This window comes from Eriocheir sinensis, chromosome 10, assembly GCF_024679095.1.
Source record: "Eriocheir sinensis breed Jianghai 21 chromosome 10, ASM2467909v1, whole genome shotgun sequence".
Taxonomy (NCBI): domain Eukaryota; kingdom Metazoa; phylum Arthropoda; class Malacostraca; order Decapoda; family Varunidae; genus Eriocheir; species Eriocheir sinensis.
In genome coordinates this window covers 14386256-14408856 of record NC_066518.1, presented here as the reverse complement: position 1 = coordinate 14408856, position 22601 = coordinate 14386256, and the positions used below count along the sequence as shown (strand labels likewise).

General features: G+C 44.1%; 3 protein-coding genes across 3 annotated transcripts; all 3 read left to right on the top strand.

Annotated features, from left to right (window-relative positions):
* The first annotated feature begins 94 nt into the window (after positions 1-94).
* Positions 95-3361, top strand: LOC126996697 (ionotropic receptor 93a-like). The gene is made up of 8 exons (XM_050857456.1): positions 95-663; positions 824-952; positions 1067-1241; positions 1465-1701; positions 1940-2214; positions 2292-2429; positions 2541-2727; positions 2994-3361. The coding sequence occupies exons 1-8, from the start codon at positions 275-277 to the stop codon at positions 3246-3248; spliced, it is 1785 nt and encodes a 594-aa protein (XP_050713413.1). The 5' UTR covers positions 95-274; the 3' UTR covers positions 3249-3361.
* Positions 3322-8716, top strand: LOC126996356 (uncharacterized). Its single transcript, XM_050856727.1, has 6 exons — positions 3322-3327; positions 5056-5369; positions 6140-6326; positions 6790-7044; positions 7681-7894; positions 8121-8716. Exons 1-6 carry the CDS (start codon positions 3322-3324, stop codon positions 8537-8539), a joined length of 1395 nt encoding a protein of 464 aa, XP_050712684.1. The 3' UTR covers positions 8540-8716.
* A 7453-nt stretch (positions 8717-16169) lies between these two features.
* Positions 16170-18848, top strand: LOC126996355 (uncharacterized). The gene is made up of 4 exons (XM_050856726.1): positions 16170-16347; positions 16954-17190; positions 18167-18250; positions 18777-18848. The coding sequence occupies exons 1-4, from the start codon at positions 16171-16173 to the stop codon at positions 18846-18848; spliced, it is 570 nt and encodes a 189-aa protein (XP_050712683.1). The 5' UTR covers position 16170.
* Positions 18849-22601: the final 3753 nt, after the last annotated feature.

Sequence of the window (22601 nt, the reverse complement as noted above, 5' to 3'; positions counted from 1 at the left end):
CTTATTTCACTCAATATTCTTCAAATCAAAGAAACCATTAGATGGCGTATATGGGAAATCGCACGCAAAATATAAAAAATCTTATAATCACGACAAGTGACTACTTTCAGGCGTCAGAGAATGGCTGGAAGCACTGGAGTGTTGCTGCATTTTTCCACATTAACGCATTAAAGAGAGAATTCAATGAAACTCAAAGTCTCTCTCACCTGGTGTTCCTGGCTCGCCAGGTAGGTGCCTCTGACCAAAAAATAAATTATTTTCCAAAAGGCCATCAATGGTGCACCACGGAGGTGGCGGTGGTGAGCGAGTATGTGCATCTTACATTGGTGATGGTGATAGTGAAATAGTTACTCATACAGCACAGCCACGCCCCGTCATCATCAATGTAGCCAGAGTGTTGTCAGCGTCAGCCGTACACTGCGTCCTCCTTGGTCAGGTTCGTCGGTTGTCGAGGTGCACGGTGGTGGTGGTGGTGAGTCACGACCCGGGCTTCCTCTCCGCCTTCGCCGAGTGGTCCTTGAGGGGCCGGCTGCTGGCGTGGTCTACCAGGCTGGTGGTGGTGACCCGCCTGGCCCTCCCGCAGCTCCGGGCCCTCCTGCCCGCCCACTGGACCTTCGCCATGATGAACGCGATCGTCCTCAACGTGGAGGACGCTTCTTCTAGGTATCTTTAAGTTTTTCATTTTTGGGCTTGGAATTTGTTGCAGTGCATAAAAAATTCGTTTCAAAGAAATAAACAGACCAAATAAAAGATGATTTTTTTTCTGATGTTATGCTAATGCATCTTTTTCTTATGTTATTTCACATTTCAATTGAACGACCAGTTTCCAGGTGTTCAGCTACCTGCCGTACAGCCCATCCGGGCCGCAGGTGGTACAAGTGGCCTCCTGGACATCCTCACGTGGGTTCGTCCTCACCGAGGGTTGCACACTTTTCAAAGATAAGTTTTTGAAGTACGTACGTATTTAAGAAACAACAGATCGTAAATAGTTTGAAAAATAACCAATAAACGCTTATAACATAAAAAAACATATTTTGGTAAGCTAAACCTCTGCTTATTACCGTAGTTTTTACGGTGCCCGCGTGAACGTGACGGCCTTGCCCTACGCACCATTCTGGGAGGAGCGAGCGGGGCCCAACAACATCACCGTGTACTCCGGCACCGACTACAACACCCTGGCGTCCATCGCCCAGGCCCTCAACTTTACCGTCAGTGTGGTGCCCACCTCGTCCTGGTCCGAGGTGAGGGGCCGCCTAGGCTCACCCCAAGAACCATATCTAGTATTATTTATACGTATTTAGAATAACATTCACATTTCTATGGCAGAAATACACAAAGCTGGTGATAAACATTCAATACTTTTTGAAAAAAAGGTAAACATAGCAACAACTTATGGACAAACACAAAGAAAATAGTTGAGGTGCACTGATACAGTGCTGCTATACAGCATTTCTTTCTGAACAGGTGACTCGCCTGGTGGAACAGCGGGTGGCCTTCATGGCTCCAGTGGTTTTCAACGTTATGCCCCATCGCCTGGAACGCTACGACTTTTCCTTCGTGTACGAGTACGTGTCCATGGACTTCAGTATGGCGCCGCCCGGTCTGCGGCCTCAGTGGAAGGCCCTCTACTACCCGCTGTCCGGGCACGTCTGGTTGGCCATACTCCTCTCTCTGCTCCTCGTGCCTTGTGTTCTACTTTTTGTGAGCAACGCATTTATAATCTTATCACCACCTTAGCCACTGAAAGTCAGTGATCAACCTCTATTCCTCACCATACAAATGATAAAATTTTATTCACTCCTCGAATAAAACCTCTACTTAACTTTCATTCTTCTCGCTATATGAAAACAACTTTTCACTCGCACCTTGAAAACAGCCATCCTCTACTCTCTTTCAACGCCTCACGACAGACACTAATATTTTTTAACTCACTCCGTAGGTGTCTGGAGTGCTGAGTGACAAGCGTTCTGGTAGCGGAGGCTCCGAGCGAGATTATGGGGCGGTGGTTCAGGGCGTGGCGGGGATGCTGCTGGGCCAGAGCCTCGCACTCCGGCTGTCTGGCACTTCCTCCACCCGCATCCTGGTGGCCGTCTGGATCGTGGTTTCGATAATTTTCGTGTCTGCTTATCAAGGCAACCTGACGGCCTCCTTGACGCTGCCTAAGTATCCTTCCCGTCCAGAAACGCTGCCACAGCTTGTCAACGCCGTGAAAAGGTTATTTAAGTATTAGATGAAAATTAGTTTAGTTTATGTTTAAAAAAATCACACTTATTGGTGTTTTCTTCTCGCAGGCTAACGATGCAGCAATATGGAACTGACTTCAAGACTTTCTTTTCAAAATCGAAGTCGCAGCTATTCCAGAGCCTCGTATCCCTTATTGACATCGTGCCCAGTTTGACGATGGGCCAGCAACAGGCAGTTGAACATAAGTAATTATCAATACTGCCTTCAAATTTCAATGCCTATCCTTGCATCCTTGTTCATTTATGTATTTTAGCTTTAGTGGCGGCTATTCACAACATTGCATCACGTGTTGTCAGCCAGGCGCATCTGGATAACCGGCGGTACCAACAATACAACATTGCCAAGCGGTTCACGCGGGCAGACGGCGGGGAGCTGCTGTACATCGGGCGGGAGAGCATCATGCCTGGACAGTCCGCCTGGCCGCTGCCCCACGACGCCCCCTACACCGCCCTTATCGACCGTCATCTCATGGCCGTAATAGAGGTGTGTTCAGGGCCTGGAGCCTGCTCGGAAACACTCTTTACGGAAGGCCTGTTTGGGAGAAATACTTGTAAGAAGGAAAGAAGTGTCTCTTTAGCTAAGTTGAAGTTCATTGTGCTTCCCTTTGGCATCTATTATATGGAGCAGCGTGCAACGGCCTTTTCTTTATTTAAAGTTTAATATTGGTATATCTCCTATGACGTGATAAATTAGAACACAATGAACCTCTATTTTCGTTTACTTCCTCGGTAACACAAGACATCCCGCAGGCCGGTCTGTATGAGAAGTGGGCCTCCGACATCCTCTTTCAAGTGAAGGTGGAGAATCGCTACCTTCGACTGCAGCAGCAAGAGGAAGAAGGGGCGAGAGCACGGTCACGGGAGAGTAGCTCGTCGTTGAGCCTTATCCAAATGCAAGGCGCCTTCATGCTGCTCATGCTGGGCCTCGCCTTAGCTGGCCTGGTGTTTGCCGGGGAGCTCGCCGCCAGAAAATTATTGCCCAGTGAACAACTCTTTATCAATTAAGACCTTGGAGGCTCATGTACTAGTGGTAAAAGAAACTCATGTCACAGAATAATGTACGCGTAGGCATGAACATATGCGCGTAAGTACACAAAGGTAAACACACATACATACACACAAACACACATTAAAAAAATCCTACATCAAATTCAAGTACCGGTGGCGAAAAAAAAAACCCATTTGATGTCAGTATCAGACAACATCGGTGCCTTCAGACTCCACGCAGTCTGAGCCCAAAGAGTGTATAGCTTTCAAAATCAATGAGTTATGCTTGTTTGTTTTACTTGAATTATATCATTACCTTAAAAGAAGCACGAATTTTATTCTTCTTATATTTAGTTTTTTATGATTATATACTGTAAAGATTTGCTCCTCACGAGAATGAGAAACATTAAATCACTCGGTAATATGATTATGCTTTCTTATTCATCCTCGCACAGGAGTAATCGTTATTGTAAACAAGAGCTCAAGCATGTAATACATTACATACGATGACATAATTATCATTTTTCTATTGCAATGTTTCTCAGGTATGAATCATTGAAGACGCAATCACGGCAATGTACGGCCATGTCTGAACGAGAAACAAAATTACCATATTACATGTATTTATGTCATCGCTCGGCCCTTCATACGTTTCAAAACGGATCCCTCACATGCGTGTATAACTAGACCGGTGAAGGAGGTGAAGCCAGTACAGCCGGGACAACGGAGAAGGCTGTGCCGTACTTCAATTTCCTTTTTACAGTAAGGGGCGCCGCCTCATCTAGACCACCAAGAAAGTGCCCACGACAAGTTTCAAGAGCAAAACCACATTTCTTGCAAATATTCCTCCTTTATAAAGTCCACTGTATAAGAATGGCCTGTAACACCTATTGATGTGATTAAACTATCAAGTGTTTCACCATAAACTCAGTGAGTCATGTTCTACATTTTATTTTGCACGCGAAGTTATATATATATATATATATATATATATATATATATATATATATATATATATATATATATATATATATATATATATATATATATATATATATATATATATTCGTAAAGATGCTCCAGCCACGCCACTTCCTTTTACCATTTTCCAAAAGATATCGCTAATAACTTACGGTTAGCGCAAAACGGTGTTTCAACCATTGTTAATTTCCTTATTTTTCCTTATCCCACGATATCTTGTAACGATTGCAGCAGTGTTGGCGGAAGACAATGGCAACCAAGATATTGTTACTTCTCCTGGCCTGCCACCTGACCACTGCCATCTTGCTGAAGAGGAAAAGTAAGTTGAACGAGGCCTGGAGCTCTGAACTCAAAGCTGAAAGTGAGAAAGCAGTTTAATTACCAATACAATTTTCTTCTGCTTTCCAGACCTAACCGATGGAAGAGCGGGTGTCGTGCCTCTGGAACCCCTCCTCAAGTCAATGACAGGTTCACCTTGTGCAAGAATATTTGTCTTACACAGTGATGATTTTGCCGTGGATCTACGCCAGGTCTTGTGCTTACTTTTGATGCTTAATATTTTGGTTTAGCTTTTTAGTGTGGATTTATACCGCGATTTGCACTTAATCTCATTCATCACTATTTCAACAGTAAGGATTGCACATTTAAGAATCCTTTTTTTTTTAATCATTATGTCGTCGACTACAATAAATCCACAGTGAATTCGGCAGGAGTTGACGGTCGACTGGTGGCAGAAGCGAGGCTCAGTGATACTGGAGGTGACAACGTCTCGCCACAGGACCAACATGACTCAAGAACTTTCTCAGTTGGTTCTTTTGGCCCGCAAGGTAGGCAGGTCGGTTAGCTTAATTACTGGCCATACTTCATTGTCAGTGTAGCCAGACTGGTGTCAGCGTCTGCCAAACACTGCGTCCTCCTTGGCCAGGTGCGTCAGTTGTCGTGGTGCACGGTGGTGGTGGTGGTGAGTCACGACCCGGCCTTCCTCGCCGCCTTCGCCGAGTGGTCCCTGAGGGGACGGCTGCTGGTGTGGTCCACCAGGCTGGTGGTGGTGACACGCCTGACCCTCCCGCAGCTCCGGGCGCTCCTGCCCACCCACTGGACCTTCGCCATGATGAATGCTGTGTTCCTCAACATGGAGGGCGATTCACCTCACTTAAAGTAAGGCAATGGGAATGTGCAAAAATGGTAAGGTCCTTGCGCCTGTAAATTAAGCATACCCAGGAAGAAACATACTCAGCTGAGTGAATAGTGAGTTTCCCGGCGACGTTGCTGTCCAAGTGCGGGTACAAGCACGTGCCGTCCAGCCCAGTTGGCTATGTAGTCTTCATGTTTGTTGATGATGTATATACACAGGAAAGAGCATAATGTAATGAGCTACTAATGAGTTTCCCGGGGTCGTGCTGGTGGTCAGGTGTGTGGGGTACACGTACCTCCCGTACAGCCCGAGTGGCGCCCGAATGGAGCAAGTGGCTGCCTGGACACCGCGGGGAGGCGTGCGCCTTGGACCAGACGTGTTGCCATTTGCAGAAAAGTTTGCTAGGCAAGTTTTTTTTGTGTGTGATGAAAGTGACTCTGTTAGTCAACACATGTGGCACCACGGAAAGGATTCCTGAATAACTTCAACTTTGCTTCGGAAACATTTGCGTGTTCTACCATCATGATGAACAGCTGTTGTATCACACTGCACTTGAGAGTGCATCGGTGATTTGAATTACTGTATCCTTCACTTTTCTTTGAAAGCATAAAAAAAAAATAGACATGAAATTAAGTAAATGATTAGTGTTCATACGGCTCGGTCCCTGGTCATGTATTCTTTAAGGAGAGTTAAAGTCACAAACTGGGCTTCATCATTTTAATCACGTAATTGCGGGGCCATTGTTCACCTCAATTACATTTACTAGATATATTTCAGTAATGTCTTCTTATAGTTTCTACGGTGCAGCGGTGAACGTGACGGCTCTGCCTTACATGCCGGTGTGGGGCGTGGTGGAGAGCCAGGCTCCTGTAGACTCCCCTGTCACCAGATACGAGGGCTCTGACTACCAAATGCTGGCCGCCGTCGCCGACGGGCTCAACTTCACCATCAGAGTCTTGCCCAGCAAGTCTTGGGCGGAGGTGAGCCAACCCAAACATTTCTTGGGTCCAAAATATGAATTCTAGCTACTCCTTGAAGCTAATGAGTCATATTCTCTTCCTCAGGTGACGGGGCTGGTAGAAAAACGGGAATCGTACATGTGTCCAGTCTATCACATCCTAATGATAACGCGAGCAAAGGTATATGACTTCACTTACCCATATGAGTTTTCATATTTCTCTTTCGCCATGGCCAAGCCTGGCCAGCAGCCGCAATGGCAGGGACTGTACTACCCCCTGTCGCACCAGGTGTGGCTGGCGGGGGCGGCCGCCCTGATCCTCGTCCCGCTTACATATAGTGCGGTAAAAAACTTTGAAATGTCATAAAAATGTCAATCTGTTTACTGAAGTGTGAAATAATCATGGTTGATAAAATTAAATATAAAGAAAATCAAATTCTGCAATAACTTTTTTTTGTTTTTTGTAAATCATGTTCTTCCTCAAGGTGACGTACGTGCAGCAAAACCTCCACGGGGAACACACTCGAGGCGTCGGGACCGTGATGCTGAACATGGTCGGGTTAATATTGGGGCAGAGCTTCTCTTATAGCCCGTCAAGCGCCTTCTCGAGCCGGATCCTGCTGGCCGCCTGGCTGGTGTTCGTGATCATATTCTCGTGGTCATACAGCGGCAACCTGACGGCCTCGCTGACCCTGCCCAAGTACCCGTCCCGGCCCGAGACCCTCAGCCAGCTGGTGCAGGCCGCGGAAAAGTGTGTGTGTGTGTGTGTGTGTGTGTGTGTGTGTGTGTGTGTGTGTGTGTGTGTGTGTGTGTGTGTGTGTGTGTGAGACCAGACATATATAATTTTGGAAATAATTATTTACCGAAATACTCTTTGATTCTGCTTTGACTATTACTGTGAAAATTCATAAGCCTCGGTCTATCGCTTTAAAACTATACAAATTATAGTCTAGATGGGTGATATTGGCCATAACATGCAATGAGCCGCTTCTTGTGACGTCCCTCTCGGTTTTTTTTTCGGCTTTCAGGGTGACGATCCCTCCATACGGAGAGTCTCATCACAAGTTATATCGGGAGTCAGAGTCTCCGTTGTTCAATGCTCTCGCCAGGATCTTGGAGGTGGGCCCGGAGCTAATGGAGGGCTTCCGCGGAGCACTGAAGCGCAAGTGAGTTGCAGTCTTGGCTGTCAGTGAAAGGGAATGTTCTTGATCACTTAGCTTTCCATAGAGAAGCATACGGTAGTAGGAGAACATAAATATTTCTAGGGCATATTTGTCTTTCACTCTAAGTGGACTCATATCGGTTATTCATTTGCGGAGAGTGACTGGGTTTTCCATTACAAACTGTTGGGCACTACCTAACGCTTATATCTAAAGCTCCCGTTTTGTCCCGCCAGACAGGCCCATCTTGGCGGCAGGAGGTTCCTCAAGTACCAGGTTGCAGTGTATGGCAGCTCTCGCCTGTACGTGGGTCGCGAGACCCTCTTCCCAGGTCCCTCGGGCTGGCCCATCCCTCACGACGCCCCGTACAAGGCCCAGCTGGACCTGAACATCATGGCCATCGTGGAGGCAAGTCTACACTTCAAGGACGGTTACTGAAAGTCATTTACACTATTTGCACTATTAGAAAATGAACAGTCAGTTGAAAGTTCCCTAAAACTATTATTACTGGTGTGATCGAGTCAGGTTTCGCTAAATTGAACAAACATCGTACAAGTATAAATTAAACCAGCAGAATTATAGAATCGCGTCTTGAACCGTTGATTATATGAGAAACAAACAAATCCAAACTTGAGAACAGAACAGTGACGGGATTTAAACTCATAAGTGTGTGCTAGGGCTCTTCGTATGCCTATTTTCATTTATCTATTTCCCTTTTAACCCAAAAACTGAACAGATCTTTTCTGCGTCTGATCCAATCTCTCCGCAGAGCGGCCTGCACGACAAGTGGTCAACTGACATGGTGTGGAAGACCGAACTTAAGGTTCGGCGGAGACAGAGCCAGAGCCAAGCGGAGCAGCAAGAGGACGTGGAGGCAGGGGAAGTAAAGCAGGGATCCCCGGTCCTCACCCTCAGCCACATGCAGGGGGCCTTCATACTCCTTATTCTGGGCCTCGCTCTTGCTACCCTCGCCTTTGTCAGGGAGACTTGGCACTGTTATGCGAAAACCTGTTCCCGCCGGTACCACACTCCGTGTTGCGGGAGGCGACTTGAGGAGATGTTCCCTAAAATGTAGTAGAATGCATTCAGTTGACGAGTGGGCACCCAAGTCAATATTGGTACCAAAAAACACGCATCAGAATAATAGGGTGGCCTTTCAGACACACCACACTTCCCCTGCAGAGGCGGGGCCGATGATGACGCGCCTGAGCGAGAGCCCAGACAAGCGCGCGTGTACACACACACAAACACATTCACACTCATTCTTAGTTATATTAATAATAATAATGATAATGATAATGATAATAATGATAATGATAATGATGATAATGATAATGATAATGATAATGATAATGATGATAATGATAATGATAATGATAATGATAATGATGATAATGATAATGATAATGATGATAATGATAATGATAATGATGATAATGATAATGATAATGATAATGATGATAATGATAATGATAATGATGATAATGATAATGATAATGATAATGATAATGATAATGATAATGATGATAATGATAATAATGATAATGATAATGATAATGATGATAATGATAATGATAATGATGATAATGATAATGATAATGATAATGATAATGATAATAATGATAATAATAATAATAATAATAATAATAATAATAATAATAATAATAATAATAATAATAATAATAATAATAATAATAATAATAATAATAATAATAATAATAATAATAATAATAATAATAATAATAATAATAATAATAATAATAATAATAATAATAATAATAATAATAATAATAATAATAATAATAATAATAATAATAATAATAATAATAATAATAATAATAATAATAATAATAATAATAATAATAATAATAATAATAATAATAATAAAAATGATGATAAAAGTAGTAAAAATATACACGTTGTTTATATTGAACAATTCATTATCATGAATTCTTAGTTAACACTGAATCATTTTGTATTTTCATTTACAATAAATAATAATCATGCAAGGGCAAAAGCGTTTTAAGTTTCCAAATAATTCCAGTCATAGTGGTGTGAAAAGAGATATTACTCGTTAACACCCTTCCTCCGTCTGTCTTTCCTCCTGCCTACGACTTGAACTCTTTCAAAGGAGGAGTATCAAGACACCTCTCCATCCGAAACTGCCCCCTCCTCTGGCCACTCTTACTGACTTCTTTTTGACGAGGCAGTGCCGCAGAATTTCACGCAAATGGTTGCAAAAGTATCTTCATGTTTATTCATGTCATTAAATATTGACGCGGTACCTTTGAGAAACATGACTGAAGCGTCGATGAGTACATGGGCTAATCAATAATTAACCGAAAACGCTCTGGGCAATCGCAGACGAGTTTTCCTCACCTGGCGACGCCTCTATTGGCCTTATAAATGTAGTTGGAGCCCGGACCAGTAAGAATGTTGTTCCCTCTCCCATTGGTGGTGGCCGAGGCTGCCACGCGTCGGCATGCTCGGGATGCTGCTCCTGCTGGCCTGCCTCGTGGCCGTCGCTGGACACCCAATAATAAAAGGTGAAGTTTTGATTGGGGCTTAGCAGTAATTAACTTTGAATTTCATGAAATACGAATAACACTTTTTGTAGTAAGCTAGGAAGCTTGCGTCATAAGTGCGTCCAAGCAGCAAGTTACAAAGCTATTCTTTCCAAGCGAATAGGCGTGACGGAGGCCGCGCTTCCTGCCTGTGGTGCTGTGACAGAGCTGCTGCGGGGCCAAGCTGGCGGCTCTTGTTCTGTCATCGTCATCACCGATGGATTGTCCTCCTCGTCACGAATTCTAAAAGTTAATAATATGAGGTTTCTTATACTTCATATGAATTAATATCACCGTATGTCATGGCCATTCATGCCAATGTCGAAAATGACGGGACATTATATAAGCTAGTATAAGAATGAGTAATGACACATCGCCTCTCATCAAAGTACTGTCCAACAACAACAAAAAACATTTCAGGAACTGAGAGCCACGCGGGACCAGTGGCAAGGACTGGCGATATTTGAGACAGACGCGGACAACAGAAACATCACTGTTAATCGCAACCTGTCTAAGTTGGTGCCCCTGGCGCGTAAGGTAAGGGCTTCCCATTCATCACAGGAGTTGACACAGAGGTATCTTCAAATGGAAATTTAAGAGATTATTTTGTAGTCAGGAACACTTGTAAAATGTCCAAAACAATTATAGGTCATATAGACATGGGCCCAGTCTTGGCACAATATACCTTACTCTAGCTATGCAGAGGGTTAGTATTTACAGAAGTCACGTGCCAATATCACAGAAACTGGGATCCTGGGACCTAGTGTTCTCGGGAGCATACTGATAAGGTGATGGCAAGGTGGGCTAGAGTCGGTGATGGCACTGGACAGTGGGCCCTCAGGTTAAGCATTTGTACACAGTTCCGTAAGTACTATGTAACGTCCATGACGGCAGTGGTAAGGGTTGGTGGCTTTCTCACCGATGATGGTAGTGGTGAAGACGAAATGGAGGAAAAGGACTCTAGCACTGGTGGTGGTGGGGATGGTGGTGGTGTGACTGGTGTCACATCCACGCCTCATCGTTGTCAGTGTGGCCAGACTGGCGTCAGTCTCAGGCACACACTGCGTCCTCCTTGGCCAGGTGCGTCGGTTGTCGTGGTGCACGGTGGTGGTGGTGGTGGTAAGCCACGACCCGGCCTTCCTCGCCGCCTTCGCCGAGTGGTCCCTGAGGGGTCGGCTGCTGGTGTGGCTCACCAGGCTGGTGGTGGTGACCCGCCTGGCCCTCCCGCAGCTCCAGGCACTCCTGCCCGCCCACTGGACCTTCGCCATGATGAACGCTGTGTTCCTTAACGCGGAAAATGACCTTAAGTGTCCCAGGTATTATCAAATTGTCGTTTATAGAGTTAGAGGGTATTGCCATTGCTAAAGTTTGAAGAAAACGTCAGCACTTTGTTTTTCACGGTTTTCGACAAGTCACGTGAGTGTCCGTGAAATTCAATATGCACATTCTTTCTCTATCCCTATCTATCTATCTATCTATTTATCTATCTATCTATCTATCTATCTATCTAATTATTTCTCTTTCATATGAATACTTCAATATACTAGCACAAAATACAGCACAGCTGCTCGGATAAATGTTTCCTGTTGCTATTCGTAAAACATACTTATAATTATAAACAACGGTGATTCTGTAGTATTTCAATTCTGGTCAATTTACCTAATGTAGAGACGGGCATACTATATACGCCTACGTAATTCCATGAAGTGTCTGCGTCGATGTCCTGGTAAAGAATATAATCTACGCAGGTACAACGTGTATGCACACCTGCCCTACAGTCCGGGTGGCAGCCAAGTGCCTCAGATCGCCTTGTGGACGCTTGAGAAGGGATTCAAGATTTTGTCTCCCACCTCCTTCTTTCCGGACAAATTTGACAGGTTGGTTGCCTTGCTAACAGTAATTTGTATATCATTAACTTCGTGTTATTAACCTTCTTATCTTTTTTTTTTTATTGCTCTAAGTAAAGGTAAGGTAAAGTTGGGGGAAAACGCTATAGGTGCGCGTGGCGGCGGTGCTCATCTCCGTCCCTTTGGCCCTTTGAACCAGCGGTGGGAGAAAACTCATTAATAACCCGACACAGGGCCGGTGTAACACCTGGGCTACCACAGTCTACCTTCCACAGGTACCTATTGATGGACCATCCTGAATGGAAGGATGAACAGCTGGGTGGACTGTAAGCCGACTGCCCATGCCGAGATTAGAAACCGGGGCAGCAGATTCGTAGTTAGGGACGCTATTCGCTGCACCACTTCTGGAGCGGCCAGTCGTGATCCGTTTTTCTGCAATTTCTTGTTATGTAGTCACTCTTTTCAACAGTTTTTACGGCGCCGCAGTGAACGTGAGTGCCGAGCCATACCTGCCATTCTGGGGGGAGGAGGAGCGGAGCGCCCCAAACGGCTCCAAGACCATCACGTATTTCGGCTGCGACTACCGGCTGCTGGAGGCTGTGGCCTCGGCTCTCAACTTTACTATTCGGATACTTCCAACTTCATCGTGGGAGGAGGTAAGATGTATGGTGCATTTTTTTTAATCTTCGAATTCGGGTTCCTTCATCTGGATTCGTTTTTCATTATAAGTCGTAACTTACAGTCTATATATTTTGCAAAACGCACTAAATAATAACCATCATCAAAGCATAAGGCCACCGACTCCTATTGATATTTTAGTTCTTGTTCGCTGCTACTAAGATCACTCCCGCATGGAACATCTTCAGAGGTGTCCCGTGTGGTGGGCCTGAAGCACGTCATCGCGTCTGTGAACAGTGCAGGGCGTTACATATTGTTTCCTTTACCCCTGATGGAGTACGGCTTAGCTATAATATTCATAATATTCACCTGTTTCTTCCGCCTCTTTGAAGCTTTATTCTTTTTATCTTTCAAGCTAGCACAACTTACAGCGGAGCGGACAGCTTTGATCGCTCCGATATTCCACGTCATGCTAACTGTGCGGGCAGAGATATATGACTTCACGTACGCCTACGAGCATGGCTATGGATCCTTTGCCTTGGCTAAACCTGACTTGGAGCCCCGATGGAAGAGCCTTTACTATCCCTTGGCTAATGAAGTGTGGATGGCAGTGGTCGCTCCATTCATCATTGTTCCCTTCATCTTGAGCCTGGTAGGTTTTTATCATACTCTGTAGATAAAGCTTTGGCTTGCAAAAATAATGACGTATTTGGTAATGTTCGCTGATTGCTCCACAGATCATAAGCACAGGTCAAGACAGTCATGGAGGGACAGGCTTTGGCGTCGCAGCGGTGTTCCAGGACATGACGGGGATGCTGCTGGGCCAGAACCTCCCTCGCCGCCTGCCCGACACCTCCTCCAGCAGGTTACTAGTGGCCGCCTGGCTGGTGTTCGCCCTCATTCTCGGGCTGGCCTACCGCGGCAACCTGACCGCCTCCCTCACCCTTCCCAAGTACCCGCCCCGCCCCGAGACGCTACAGGAAATCGTTGACGCTGTAGACATGTAATATGGAGTGAAGTGTTGTATTCCTTCGATTTTTGTACCTTAAACAACTCTTTTCACTGATTTTTCTTTCTTTCTTATATAAATATATTTTTTTTAACAGCAAAGGAGGCAGTTTAAACGCAAAATAAAAGCAGAAAATCCCCGCTATACTGTTCCCATAAGCAGATGACAGGAGGATATTCCAAAAGCTTATGGACCTGATGGAGTGCCTCCTATTGTCCTTAAAGACTGTGCTTCCGTGCTGACACCCTGATCAAACTCTTTCGCCTCTGCCTGTCAACATCTACCTTTCCTTTCTGCTGGAAGTACGCTTTCATATAGTCTGTGCCTAAGAAGGGTGACCGTTCCTATCCCTCAAACTACCGCCCTATAGGTTTACACTCCTGTCTATCTAAGGCTTTTGAATCAATCCTTAACCGGAAGATTCAAAAGCACCTTTCCACTTCTGACCTTTTATCTGATCGCAAGTATGGGTTCCGCAAGGGGCGTTCTACTGGCGATCTTCTTACTTTCTTAACTGACTCTTGGTCATCCTCTCTTAGCCGTTTCGATGAAACTTTATCAGTTGCGCTAGACATATCGAAAGCTTTCGATAGAGTCTGGCACAAGTCTTTGCTTTCTAAACTGCCCTCTTTCGGATTCTATCCCTCTCTCTGTTCCTTTCTCTCCAGTTTCCCTTCCGGCCGTTCTATCTCTGCTGTAGTAGACGGTCACTGTTCTTCCCCTAAACCTATCAACAATGGTGTTCCACAGGGCTCTGTCCTATCACCCACTCTCTTCCTGTTATTCATCAATGATCTTCTATCCATAATAAACTGTCCTATCCACTCATACGCTGACGACTCCACTCTGCATTATTCAACTTCTTTCAACAGAAGACCCTCTCAACAGGAATTACAAGACTCCAGACTGGAGGCTGCAGAATGCTTAACCTCAGACCCTACCATCATTTCCGATTGGAGTAAAAGGAACCTTGTGTCCTTCAATGCCTCAAAAACCCAATTTCTCCACCCATTAACTCGACACAATCTTCCAAACACCTATCCCTTATTCTTCAACAACACTCAGCTGTCACCTTCTTCAACACTAAACATCCTCTCTCACTAAGTCAGCTTCCTCGAGGTTGGGCGTTCTGTATCGTCTCCGCCAGTTCTTCTCCCCCGCACAGTTGCTGTCCATATACAGGGGCCTTGTCCGCCCTCGTATGGAGTATGCATCTCACGTTTGGGGGGAGCTCCATTCACACAGCTTTTCTGGACAGAGTGGAGTCTAAGGCTTTTCATCTCATCAGCTCTCCTTCTCTTACTGATAGTCTTCTACCTCTTAAATTCCGCCGCCTTGTTGCCTCTCTTTTTATCTTCTATCGATATTTTCACGCTGACTGCTCTTCCGAACTTGCTAACTGCATGCCTCCCCCACTCCCGCGGCCTCGCCGCACACGACTTTCTACATACTCAAGCTCATCCCTTTACTGTCCAAATCCCTTACGCACGAGTTAACCAGCATTTTCACTCTTTCATCCCTCACGCTGGTAAACTCTGGAGCAATCTTTCTTCATCTGTATATCCTCCTGCCTACGACTTGAACTCTTTCAAGAGGAGGGAGGGTATCAGGACACCTCTCCTCCCGAAATTGACCTATCTTTCGGCCACTCCTCTTGACTTTTGTAGAAGCAGTGAGTAGCGGGCTTTTTTGTTTTCATTATTGTTTCCTTTTTTTTTCCCTTGAACTGTTTCCTCTACTATAAAAAAAATGGAAGGGTCCGATTTTCTTGAAGAAGTGTCTGTATACTCCCTTACTGAAATTATTCAAGTCGGAAAGGAGGAAATATAAGTAAATGAAGGCGTTTCCAGAGTTTACCACTGAGGGGATGAAAGACTGAAGACACTAATTGGTTAACTCTTGCATTAGGAATCTGGAGAGCACAGGGATCTGCTGGAGTAGAAAGTCTTGCACAGCGAGGCCGTGTAATGGGTGGAGGCATACAACTAGCAATTCAGAGGTAGAGTTAGCATGAAAATATCGATGAGGTATTGAGACGGAAGCAGCAATGCAGCGGAATTCATTAGTTAGAAAATAGCCAGTAAGAGGAGGGAAGCTGATGAGGTGAAATGTGTCTAACTCTATTCTGTCTAAATACACTTCATACTTTCGTAGCGTGAACATACCAGCTTATGGAGAGCCGCACCGCCAGTTCTTCCTTCGATCTGAGTCGCCGCTGTTCCAGGCCCTCGGCAAACTGGTGCACCCCGGGGCCACGCTGATGGAAGGCCTCACAGGGGTACTGAACGGCAAGTAAGTCTGGAAATAATACAGAAATACTTTTATATCTTTTTTCTCATTCAGATAAGATGAGAAAACTTAACTTTATATTCAAATGAAGAAAAAATGTTGCGATATTTTCGCTGTTGAGAGGTTTAACGTAATGTGGTATCACTGGTTAGGTCTGATAACAGCTCTTAAATGCCTATTACTAAGAAAGAAACACAAAGTTAGTCTTATAAAACTGGCCTCTGCAAATACTCCTTCCATCGTTTGTATATTCTGCTCCTAATTGAAATTCATTTCTACATATCTGTAGTCTTATACAATAATACCATAGAGAATTTTCACATATTATTGATAAAGTTATATATACAAATGATATTTTTTTCCCCATAGAAGCAGCTATATGGATGGAAAGAAACTCCTTCTCTATCAAATTCTCGACAAGTTCACGGAGGCAGACGGCAGCACGCGCCTGTACGTGGGTCGAGAGTCTGTCTTCCCCGGCCCCTCAGGCTGGCCCATCCCGCACGACGCCCCGTACAAGGCTCAGCTGGACCGCTGGATCATGACCATCATCGAGGTGCATGCCGTGGAAGCCTCATCATTGCTTTCACTTATCTTGGACCCAAAACTTTACCTTGCAGTTTGCACTATTCTCAGGAGGTGCCACGTGTAGACCGTCTAGGCTCTTGTAATCTGTTATCCTTGTGTGTTCTTGTGTATCTTTTTCGAAACATCAGTTACTTATTAAGTGAGTTATTTGCACGAGCTTTATCAGTCATGCAAACCTCCTCATCGAGTTAGTGTTCACGTTTCTGTAGATATATACACTTGTGTTCTGTGCGCGTGCATACACACCCACACCTACAAATCCCACACCACACCCCCATACACCCCCACCCCCCATACACGTATATGTACCTATGTAGTACTAAGAAATATGACATAAATGATTGTTTTGGGTAGATTTTCTTCTGCTAATTAAATCATTACCCTTCATGACTAAGTTTATATTTATTTGTATAGTTTCATTCCAAGGTTGCCAACTCTCAGTACACCATTAACTAATTATTACTTTTACCACCCGCGTCAGCGAAAGTTGTAATTGTTACCAGATGTATGTGGCCCGTCCCCCCAACAGGGGTACACACGGCACTGTTAATGGAGGTAGGTCCTTCCCTCACAGGCCGGTTTGTACGAGAAGTGGTTGACTGACATCCTGCGGGAGACGAAACTTAAGAGTCAGCGAAGACAACAGGAGCGCCAGGCCCGGCAGGGGGGGGAGGCGAGGGCAGGGAAGGAGACGGGCGGCTCCCCTGTCCTCACCATCAACCACACACAGGGAGCGTTTCTGCTTCTTCTGCTGGGCGCCGTCCTCGCCTCTCTCGCTTTTACAAGAGAAATTCTCCTTCAGGCGTACTGTGTAACGCAATAAATGCTTTGAGGAAACACTGGCCATGCGGAACATATGGTTTTGCTGGATGGTTTTTTCTCTAATAAAAGTTTTGATGCATTTTGAATTACACTATGTAACAAAATTTCACTTTTGTCTTGTCCTTGGCCCCAGATCATAATTTTCCAGTTATTTCCATCTAATCAAAATAGAAAAAAAAAAGTTATTTTGATCCTAAAACTTTGCTTTTGTGGTTAGAAAAATGCATTTACATTTTTGCCCTATTTCAATATAGTGTGGGTTACTATTGGTTTTCATGTCAGGTAAAGACCCTTGCAAAATCTCAATTGCTTATCTAATTGCTTTTGAAATGTTGCAAATAAGTTAAAACAATGAAAGAAAAAATATAAAGTGTTCTAAAGATTTTTAATTTTAACAAGGTCATGGTGGATCCTTCCAAACGCCGATCTGGGAAAAATGCACCTGCTGTTCTCTATCCAGACATTCCATCTTCCGTTGCACCAGTACCACACAGTGCTGATCGTCCTGTACCAGCTCCTCCAGAAAGAAGTCAACTATCAGAAGAAAGCAGCAAGTCAGAAGATGAGCTAAACAGAGAGGAAGACTGTGACATTACAGATACAGTTGTAGTCGGGAGGAATCCTTACTACCCAAACCAAAGAGACCTCAATGACCTCAACAGAGATCTTGGTTTGACAAAGTCAAATGGTGAGCTTTTGATTTCAAGGCTGAAGGAATGGGATTTACTTGTGTGCAATTGACCAGCCAAAGAAAACGTTACAAACATTTATCCTGCTTCTTTGCAGAGGACAGGCTATGCTGCTGCAATGATGTATCAGGCTTGTTTGATGCTATTGGAATTGCTTGCAATGCAGATGAATGGAGACTCTTCATTGACAGCTCCTCCAAAAGCCTGAAAGCTGTACTTCTGCACAATGGAAACAAGTATCCATCTCTGCCTCTTGCTCATTCTGTGCATCTTAAGGATGACTACAGCAGTGTAAAGTTTTTACAGGAAACTTTGAACTACAACAAGTATGGCTGGGAAGTTATTGGAGACTTCAAGATGGTGGTTTTCTTGATGGGACTGCAAGGAGGTTTTACCAATAATTCCTATTTTCTTTGCCTTTGGGACAGTAGAGACAGAGCAGCATATTACCAGAGAAAGCACTGGCATCCAAGGACTGACACTACAGTGGGAGCACACAATATCAAACATGAGCCTTTGGTGAATCCTCAAAAGGTTCTGTTTCCTCCACTACACATCAAACTGGGTCTCATGAAACAGTTTGTTACAGCTCTTGACAAGGAGTCTGCTGCCTTTAAATATCTTCAAGACTTCTTTCCTAAGCTTTCAGAGGCAAAGGTGAAAGCTGGTATCTTCATTGGACCACAAGTAAGGAAAATTATGGAGTGCTCAGAATTTCTACAGAAACTCACAGAAAAGGAGAAAAAAGCTTGGGAGTGTTTCATTGTTGTAGTACAGGGCTTTCTTGGCAACACCAAAGCTGAGAACTATATGGAACTGGTTGAAGCTTTAGTGAAAAGCTATGGTGAGATGGGCTGCAGAATGTCCTTGAAGATCCATATCCTAGATGCTCACCTCGACAACTTCAAGGAGAATATGGGAGCATATTCAGAGGAACAAGGGGAGCGCTTCCACCTAGATATAATGAACTTTGAACAGAGATATCAGGGATCCTTCAATGAAAACATGATGGGAGACTACATTTGGGGGCTCATACGTGAATGTGATTTGTTGTATTCACGAAAATCAAGAAAAACTGTTCATTTTTAATCCTAAAAATTATTTTCAGAAGGTTTAAAATAAGTTTTTGTGTCATTCGAATTTATGTATTTCGTTTTCAAACCAAAAATGGTGAAAATGGTGAAATTTAGCTATTTTGGTGCAAAAATTTATTCTAAAAGCCACATATGCAAAGTTTGACAGGAATAATGGACATTTTCTATTGTTTTGCAATGAAAAGAGTTGGAAAATAACACTTGCTTGTCAAAGACAAAAATCGTGTTACATAGTGTTATGCAATGGCTCAGGTTATGGCTTTCATAATATCGCTAAAAAATAGGTGATGACTGGCTCAGGCAATAAAACTAACATCTATATTTCCTAGAGCATCCTTTGTAAACGAGCACATCTGAGATGGCTGCTGGCTAAGGCGCTGGTGGGGGTGGGTGGGAGGTAGGGTGGTGCGCCATGGCCTAACTTCCTGCCTTTGTCTCCCTCGGTAATTCACCCTTTCGTCAATCACTTAAATACCACGCCACGGAAAACACACTTCGACACTCTTTAAGACACTGGAATGGCAGGAGAGGGAGGGACGGGGAGAGAGGGAGGAGGGGGTGAACCGGAGGTGGTGGTGGTGGTGGTGGGGCAGGGCGGAGAGGAGAGACGGGAGAGAGGGAGGAGGGGTGAACCGGAGGTGGTGGTGGTGGTGGTGGTGGGGAGAGAGCGAGAGAGGGTAGCTAGAGAGGCTGAGAGAGGAGAGAGGGAAGAGGAGGAGGATTCTGAGGGAGGGGAAGAATCAAATTGAAGGTGTTTGGGGAGATGTGAGAGAGAGAGAGAGAGAGAGAGAGAGAGAGAGAGAGAGAGAGAGAGAGAGAGAGAGAGAGAGAGAGAGAGAGAGAGAGAGAGAGAGAGAGAGAGAGAGAGAGAGAGAGAGAGAGAGAGAGAGAGAGAGAGAGAGATAGAGAGAGAGAGAGTGGAGGAGAGAGGAGAGAGAGAGAGAGAGAGGGGAGTGGTGGGGGAGTGGTGAGGGAATGTTAATTAAGTAGGAAGGACTATGAAGAGGGGAGGGAAGATGGTGGGAGTGAAAGGAGAGTATGTACTGAAGGGGGATAGATAGGGTGTAAGGGGTGAGGTGTCGACGTAGAAGAGGAGGTAAATGGAATGTGTTGGAGGGGAAGTGGTGTGTGGGTGTTAGGCAAGAGGTATAGGGAGGGGACGGGAGGGGAGGTAGGGGTGAAAGAAGACTGAATACTGAAGATGCAAAGGGAGGTGAACTACAAGGGCTGGGGAGGGTCACGTAGTATAGGGTGTGGGGTGTGGGGGGAACATGGAGGTGGGGAGTTGAGGGGTGCTGGAATGAAAGGGCTGCCAGGGTGGAGTTTTTTTTTTTTTTTTTTTTTTTTTTTTTACGTTGTTTCCAAATGCGCCCGTTGGCATATTACTGGTGGGGCCAGGTGGTCGGCCCAAGGCGTCATACCGGTGGGGCCGGCTGGTCGGCCCAGCAGTGTTTATAGTGGCGCCATCTTGCATTGGCTCATGCTGCCCCGGAACTCGTTCTTGATTAGCTTGGACGGCTTCCTCTAGAGTCCGGGTTGATGGGTGGTCTTCAGGACAGCATGTGGGTAGTTTTAAGCCACTGAGTGGTAGCGTGGGGATTCGAACCCGCGTCGTCCATCACGCGGTGAATGTGAGCCCAGTACGCTACCACCTACGCCACCGCCTACCCTATGGTATGGTACTGGAAAGAGGGCAGGGGAGGGGATGAAAGAGGGGAGATGCTAGATGTGGGGTGCCGTGATAGGGGTGATGAAGAGCAAGGGGGCAGGTGGGGTGAGGTGAGAGAGGGATGTTAGGCTGAGGATGCTGAGGTAAGGGTGATTTAAGGTAATTTTCTTAAACACTTCGGCGCCCAAGCACACATATTTGACAATGTTTTCGTAGGCGTTGTGGGCATATCCATGGGTGGTTTAATGGCCCTGATGGTAGCTCGATCCTTCTTCTGTACCATGAACGTGAAAAAACACTCATGAAAAACGATCTCTCTTCTTTTCGGCCTTTGGAAATAGTTTATTTTAAAGGTGAAAGCGTCTGGGAATACCGACCATATCATCCCATTTATATCTAGTATCCCATTGAACAGTAGCATCAGTAGGAGTAATTTTACCCCATTATCTAATAGCTATAAACTTTCCGCTTTCCGGGATTCAACTACTCCCTTATATAGGAGGAGAGTGATCAGCGGGCTTTTTTTCTCGTTTATTTTCGCCTTTGAGCTTCTTCCTTCACTGTAAAATAAAACAAAAGTGCCGACGCGTACGCTACTCTACCTTGTCTATACAATAAAAAAACTGTCTTAGGATATTGTCGGCCAGTCACCATAAAAGTATCAGTCACAAACTTTTTCTCCGCATCATTACGCAAGAAAAAAGTTTGATACTATATATTGCCCCCAGGTTATTTTTCATTTTTGATGGTCTATAAATATTACAGAGAACACAGCCTGAAAAACTTGTATGGGGTCTTTCACTCCTACCGCCCCTCCCCTCCCCTCTCTTACTTCCTACCTAACACCCCTACACCACTCCCACTTCACCCCACTCCCTTCTGTCAAAAAGTAAAATAGATAACACAGGGGTGACAAAAGTAACATCTAATGAGTTAACAGGTGTGAGTTGACTTTTGTTGTAAACTAAGGCGTCTAACTGCTTGTTCCGTCTATCATTACGTTGTTGCCACGCGATTTGTCCTGCTCATAAAGTTCCATACGAAAAGTTTATCCATCAGTCACAGGGAAAAATGAACGGTGGCCAAGGAAGGGAAGGTTTTCGTGTTATGGATCAACTCTAGTAATATATAATAGTTCGTTCGACATTGCAGCAAAGAAAAATGATGGAAGGAAAGAAAGTAAAAAGTTAGAAAGTTTCCTCTCTTCCATTCTTCTTCCATTCTCTTCCATTTTTCCATACGTGTCTTCCACTCCATTTACGTCATTCTCGTTTTCTGAACTAATCCGAAATGCTTGTATTGTATGAACATTTCTGACACTTCATGGATGAGTGGTTACCTTTTCATGAATAAAGCAGGAATGAATGATGGTCAAGACAAAGGTGGAGATGCTATGGTGATTAAACGATTTCGGAGCGGCATTTTGACAATATGACATTATTCTGTATTCTTTCGGCTCTACCTATTGCACTATGTTTAATAATATTAATATTAATAATAATAATAATAATAATAATAATAATAATAATAATAATAATAATAATAATAATAATAATAATAATAATAATAATAATAATAATAATAATAATAATAATAATAATAAAAATAATAATAATAATAACAACCCCAACAGTTTCTCGCTAATAAAAATCCTTAAGTAATATGTTAAAGAGACCTGGTCAAGCCTAGGTATAGATGCTTCCCACTAAAGAATTTCCTTGAATAAAAAATAACAAAGTCGAGCCTAAATAATTATAAAGAAGAATAAATATCTAGCATAGGAAGAAAAACTAAGACCTGCACATTTAACCATCTAATCATCAAGGCTATTACCGTTCCATATGTGTGTATATATATATATATATATATATATATATATATATATATATATATATATATATATATATATATATATATACATATATATATATATATATATATATATATA

Coding starts and splice junctions, on each gene's coding strand:
- LOC126996697 (XM_050857456.1), top strand. CDS start 275: ATGGTGCACCACGGAGGTGGCGGTGGTGAGCGAGTATGTGCATCTTAC. Junction 664..823: donor GTGGAGGACGCTTCTTCTAG/GTATCTTTAAGT, acceptor TTGAACGACCAG/TTTCCAGGTGTTCAGCTACC. Junction 1,242..1,464: donor CCACCTCGTCCTGGTCCGAG/GTGAGGGGCCGC, acceptor CTTTCTGAACAG/GTGACTCGCCTGGTGGAACA.
- LOC126996356 (XM_050856727.1), top strand. Junction 5,370..6,139: donor GGCGATTCACCTCACTTAAA/GTAAGGCAATGG, acceptor GTCTTCTTATAG/TTTCTACGGTGCAGCGGTGA. Junction 7,045..7,680: donor CCCTCAGCCAGCTGGTGCAG/GCCGCGGAAAAG, acceptor TTATATCTAAAG/CTCCCGTTTTGTCCCGCCAG.
- LOC126996355 (XM_050856726.1), top strand. CDS start 16,171: ATGGATGGAAAGAAACTCCTTCTCTATCAAATTCTCGACAAGTTCACG. Junction 17,191..18,166: donor TTCTCCTTCAGGCGTACTGT/GTAACGCAATAA, acceptor GTGCATCTTAAG/GATGACTACAGCAGTGTAAA. Junction 18,251..18,776: donor TTATTGGAGACTTCAAGATG/GTGGTTTTCTTG, acceptor TCCATATCCTAG/ATGCTCACCTCGACAACTTC.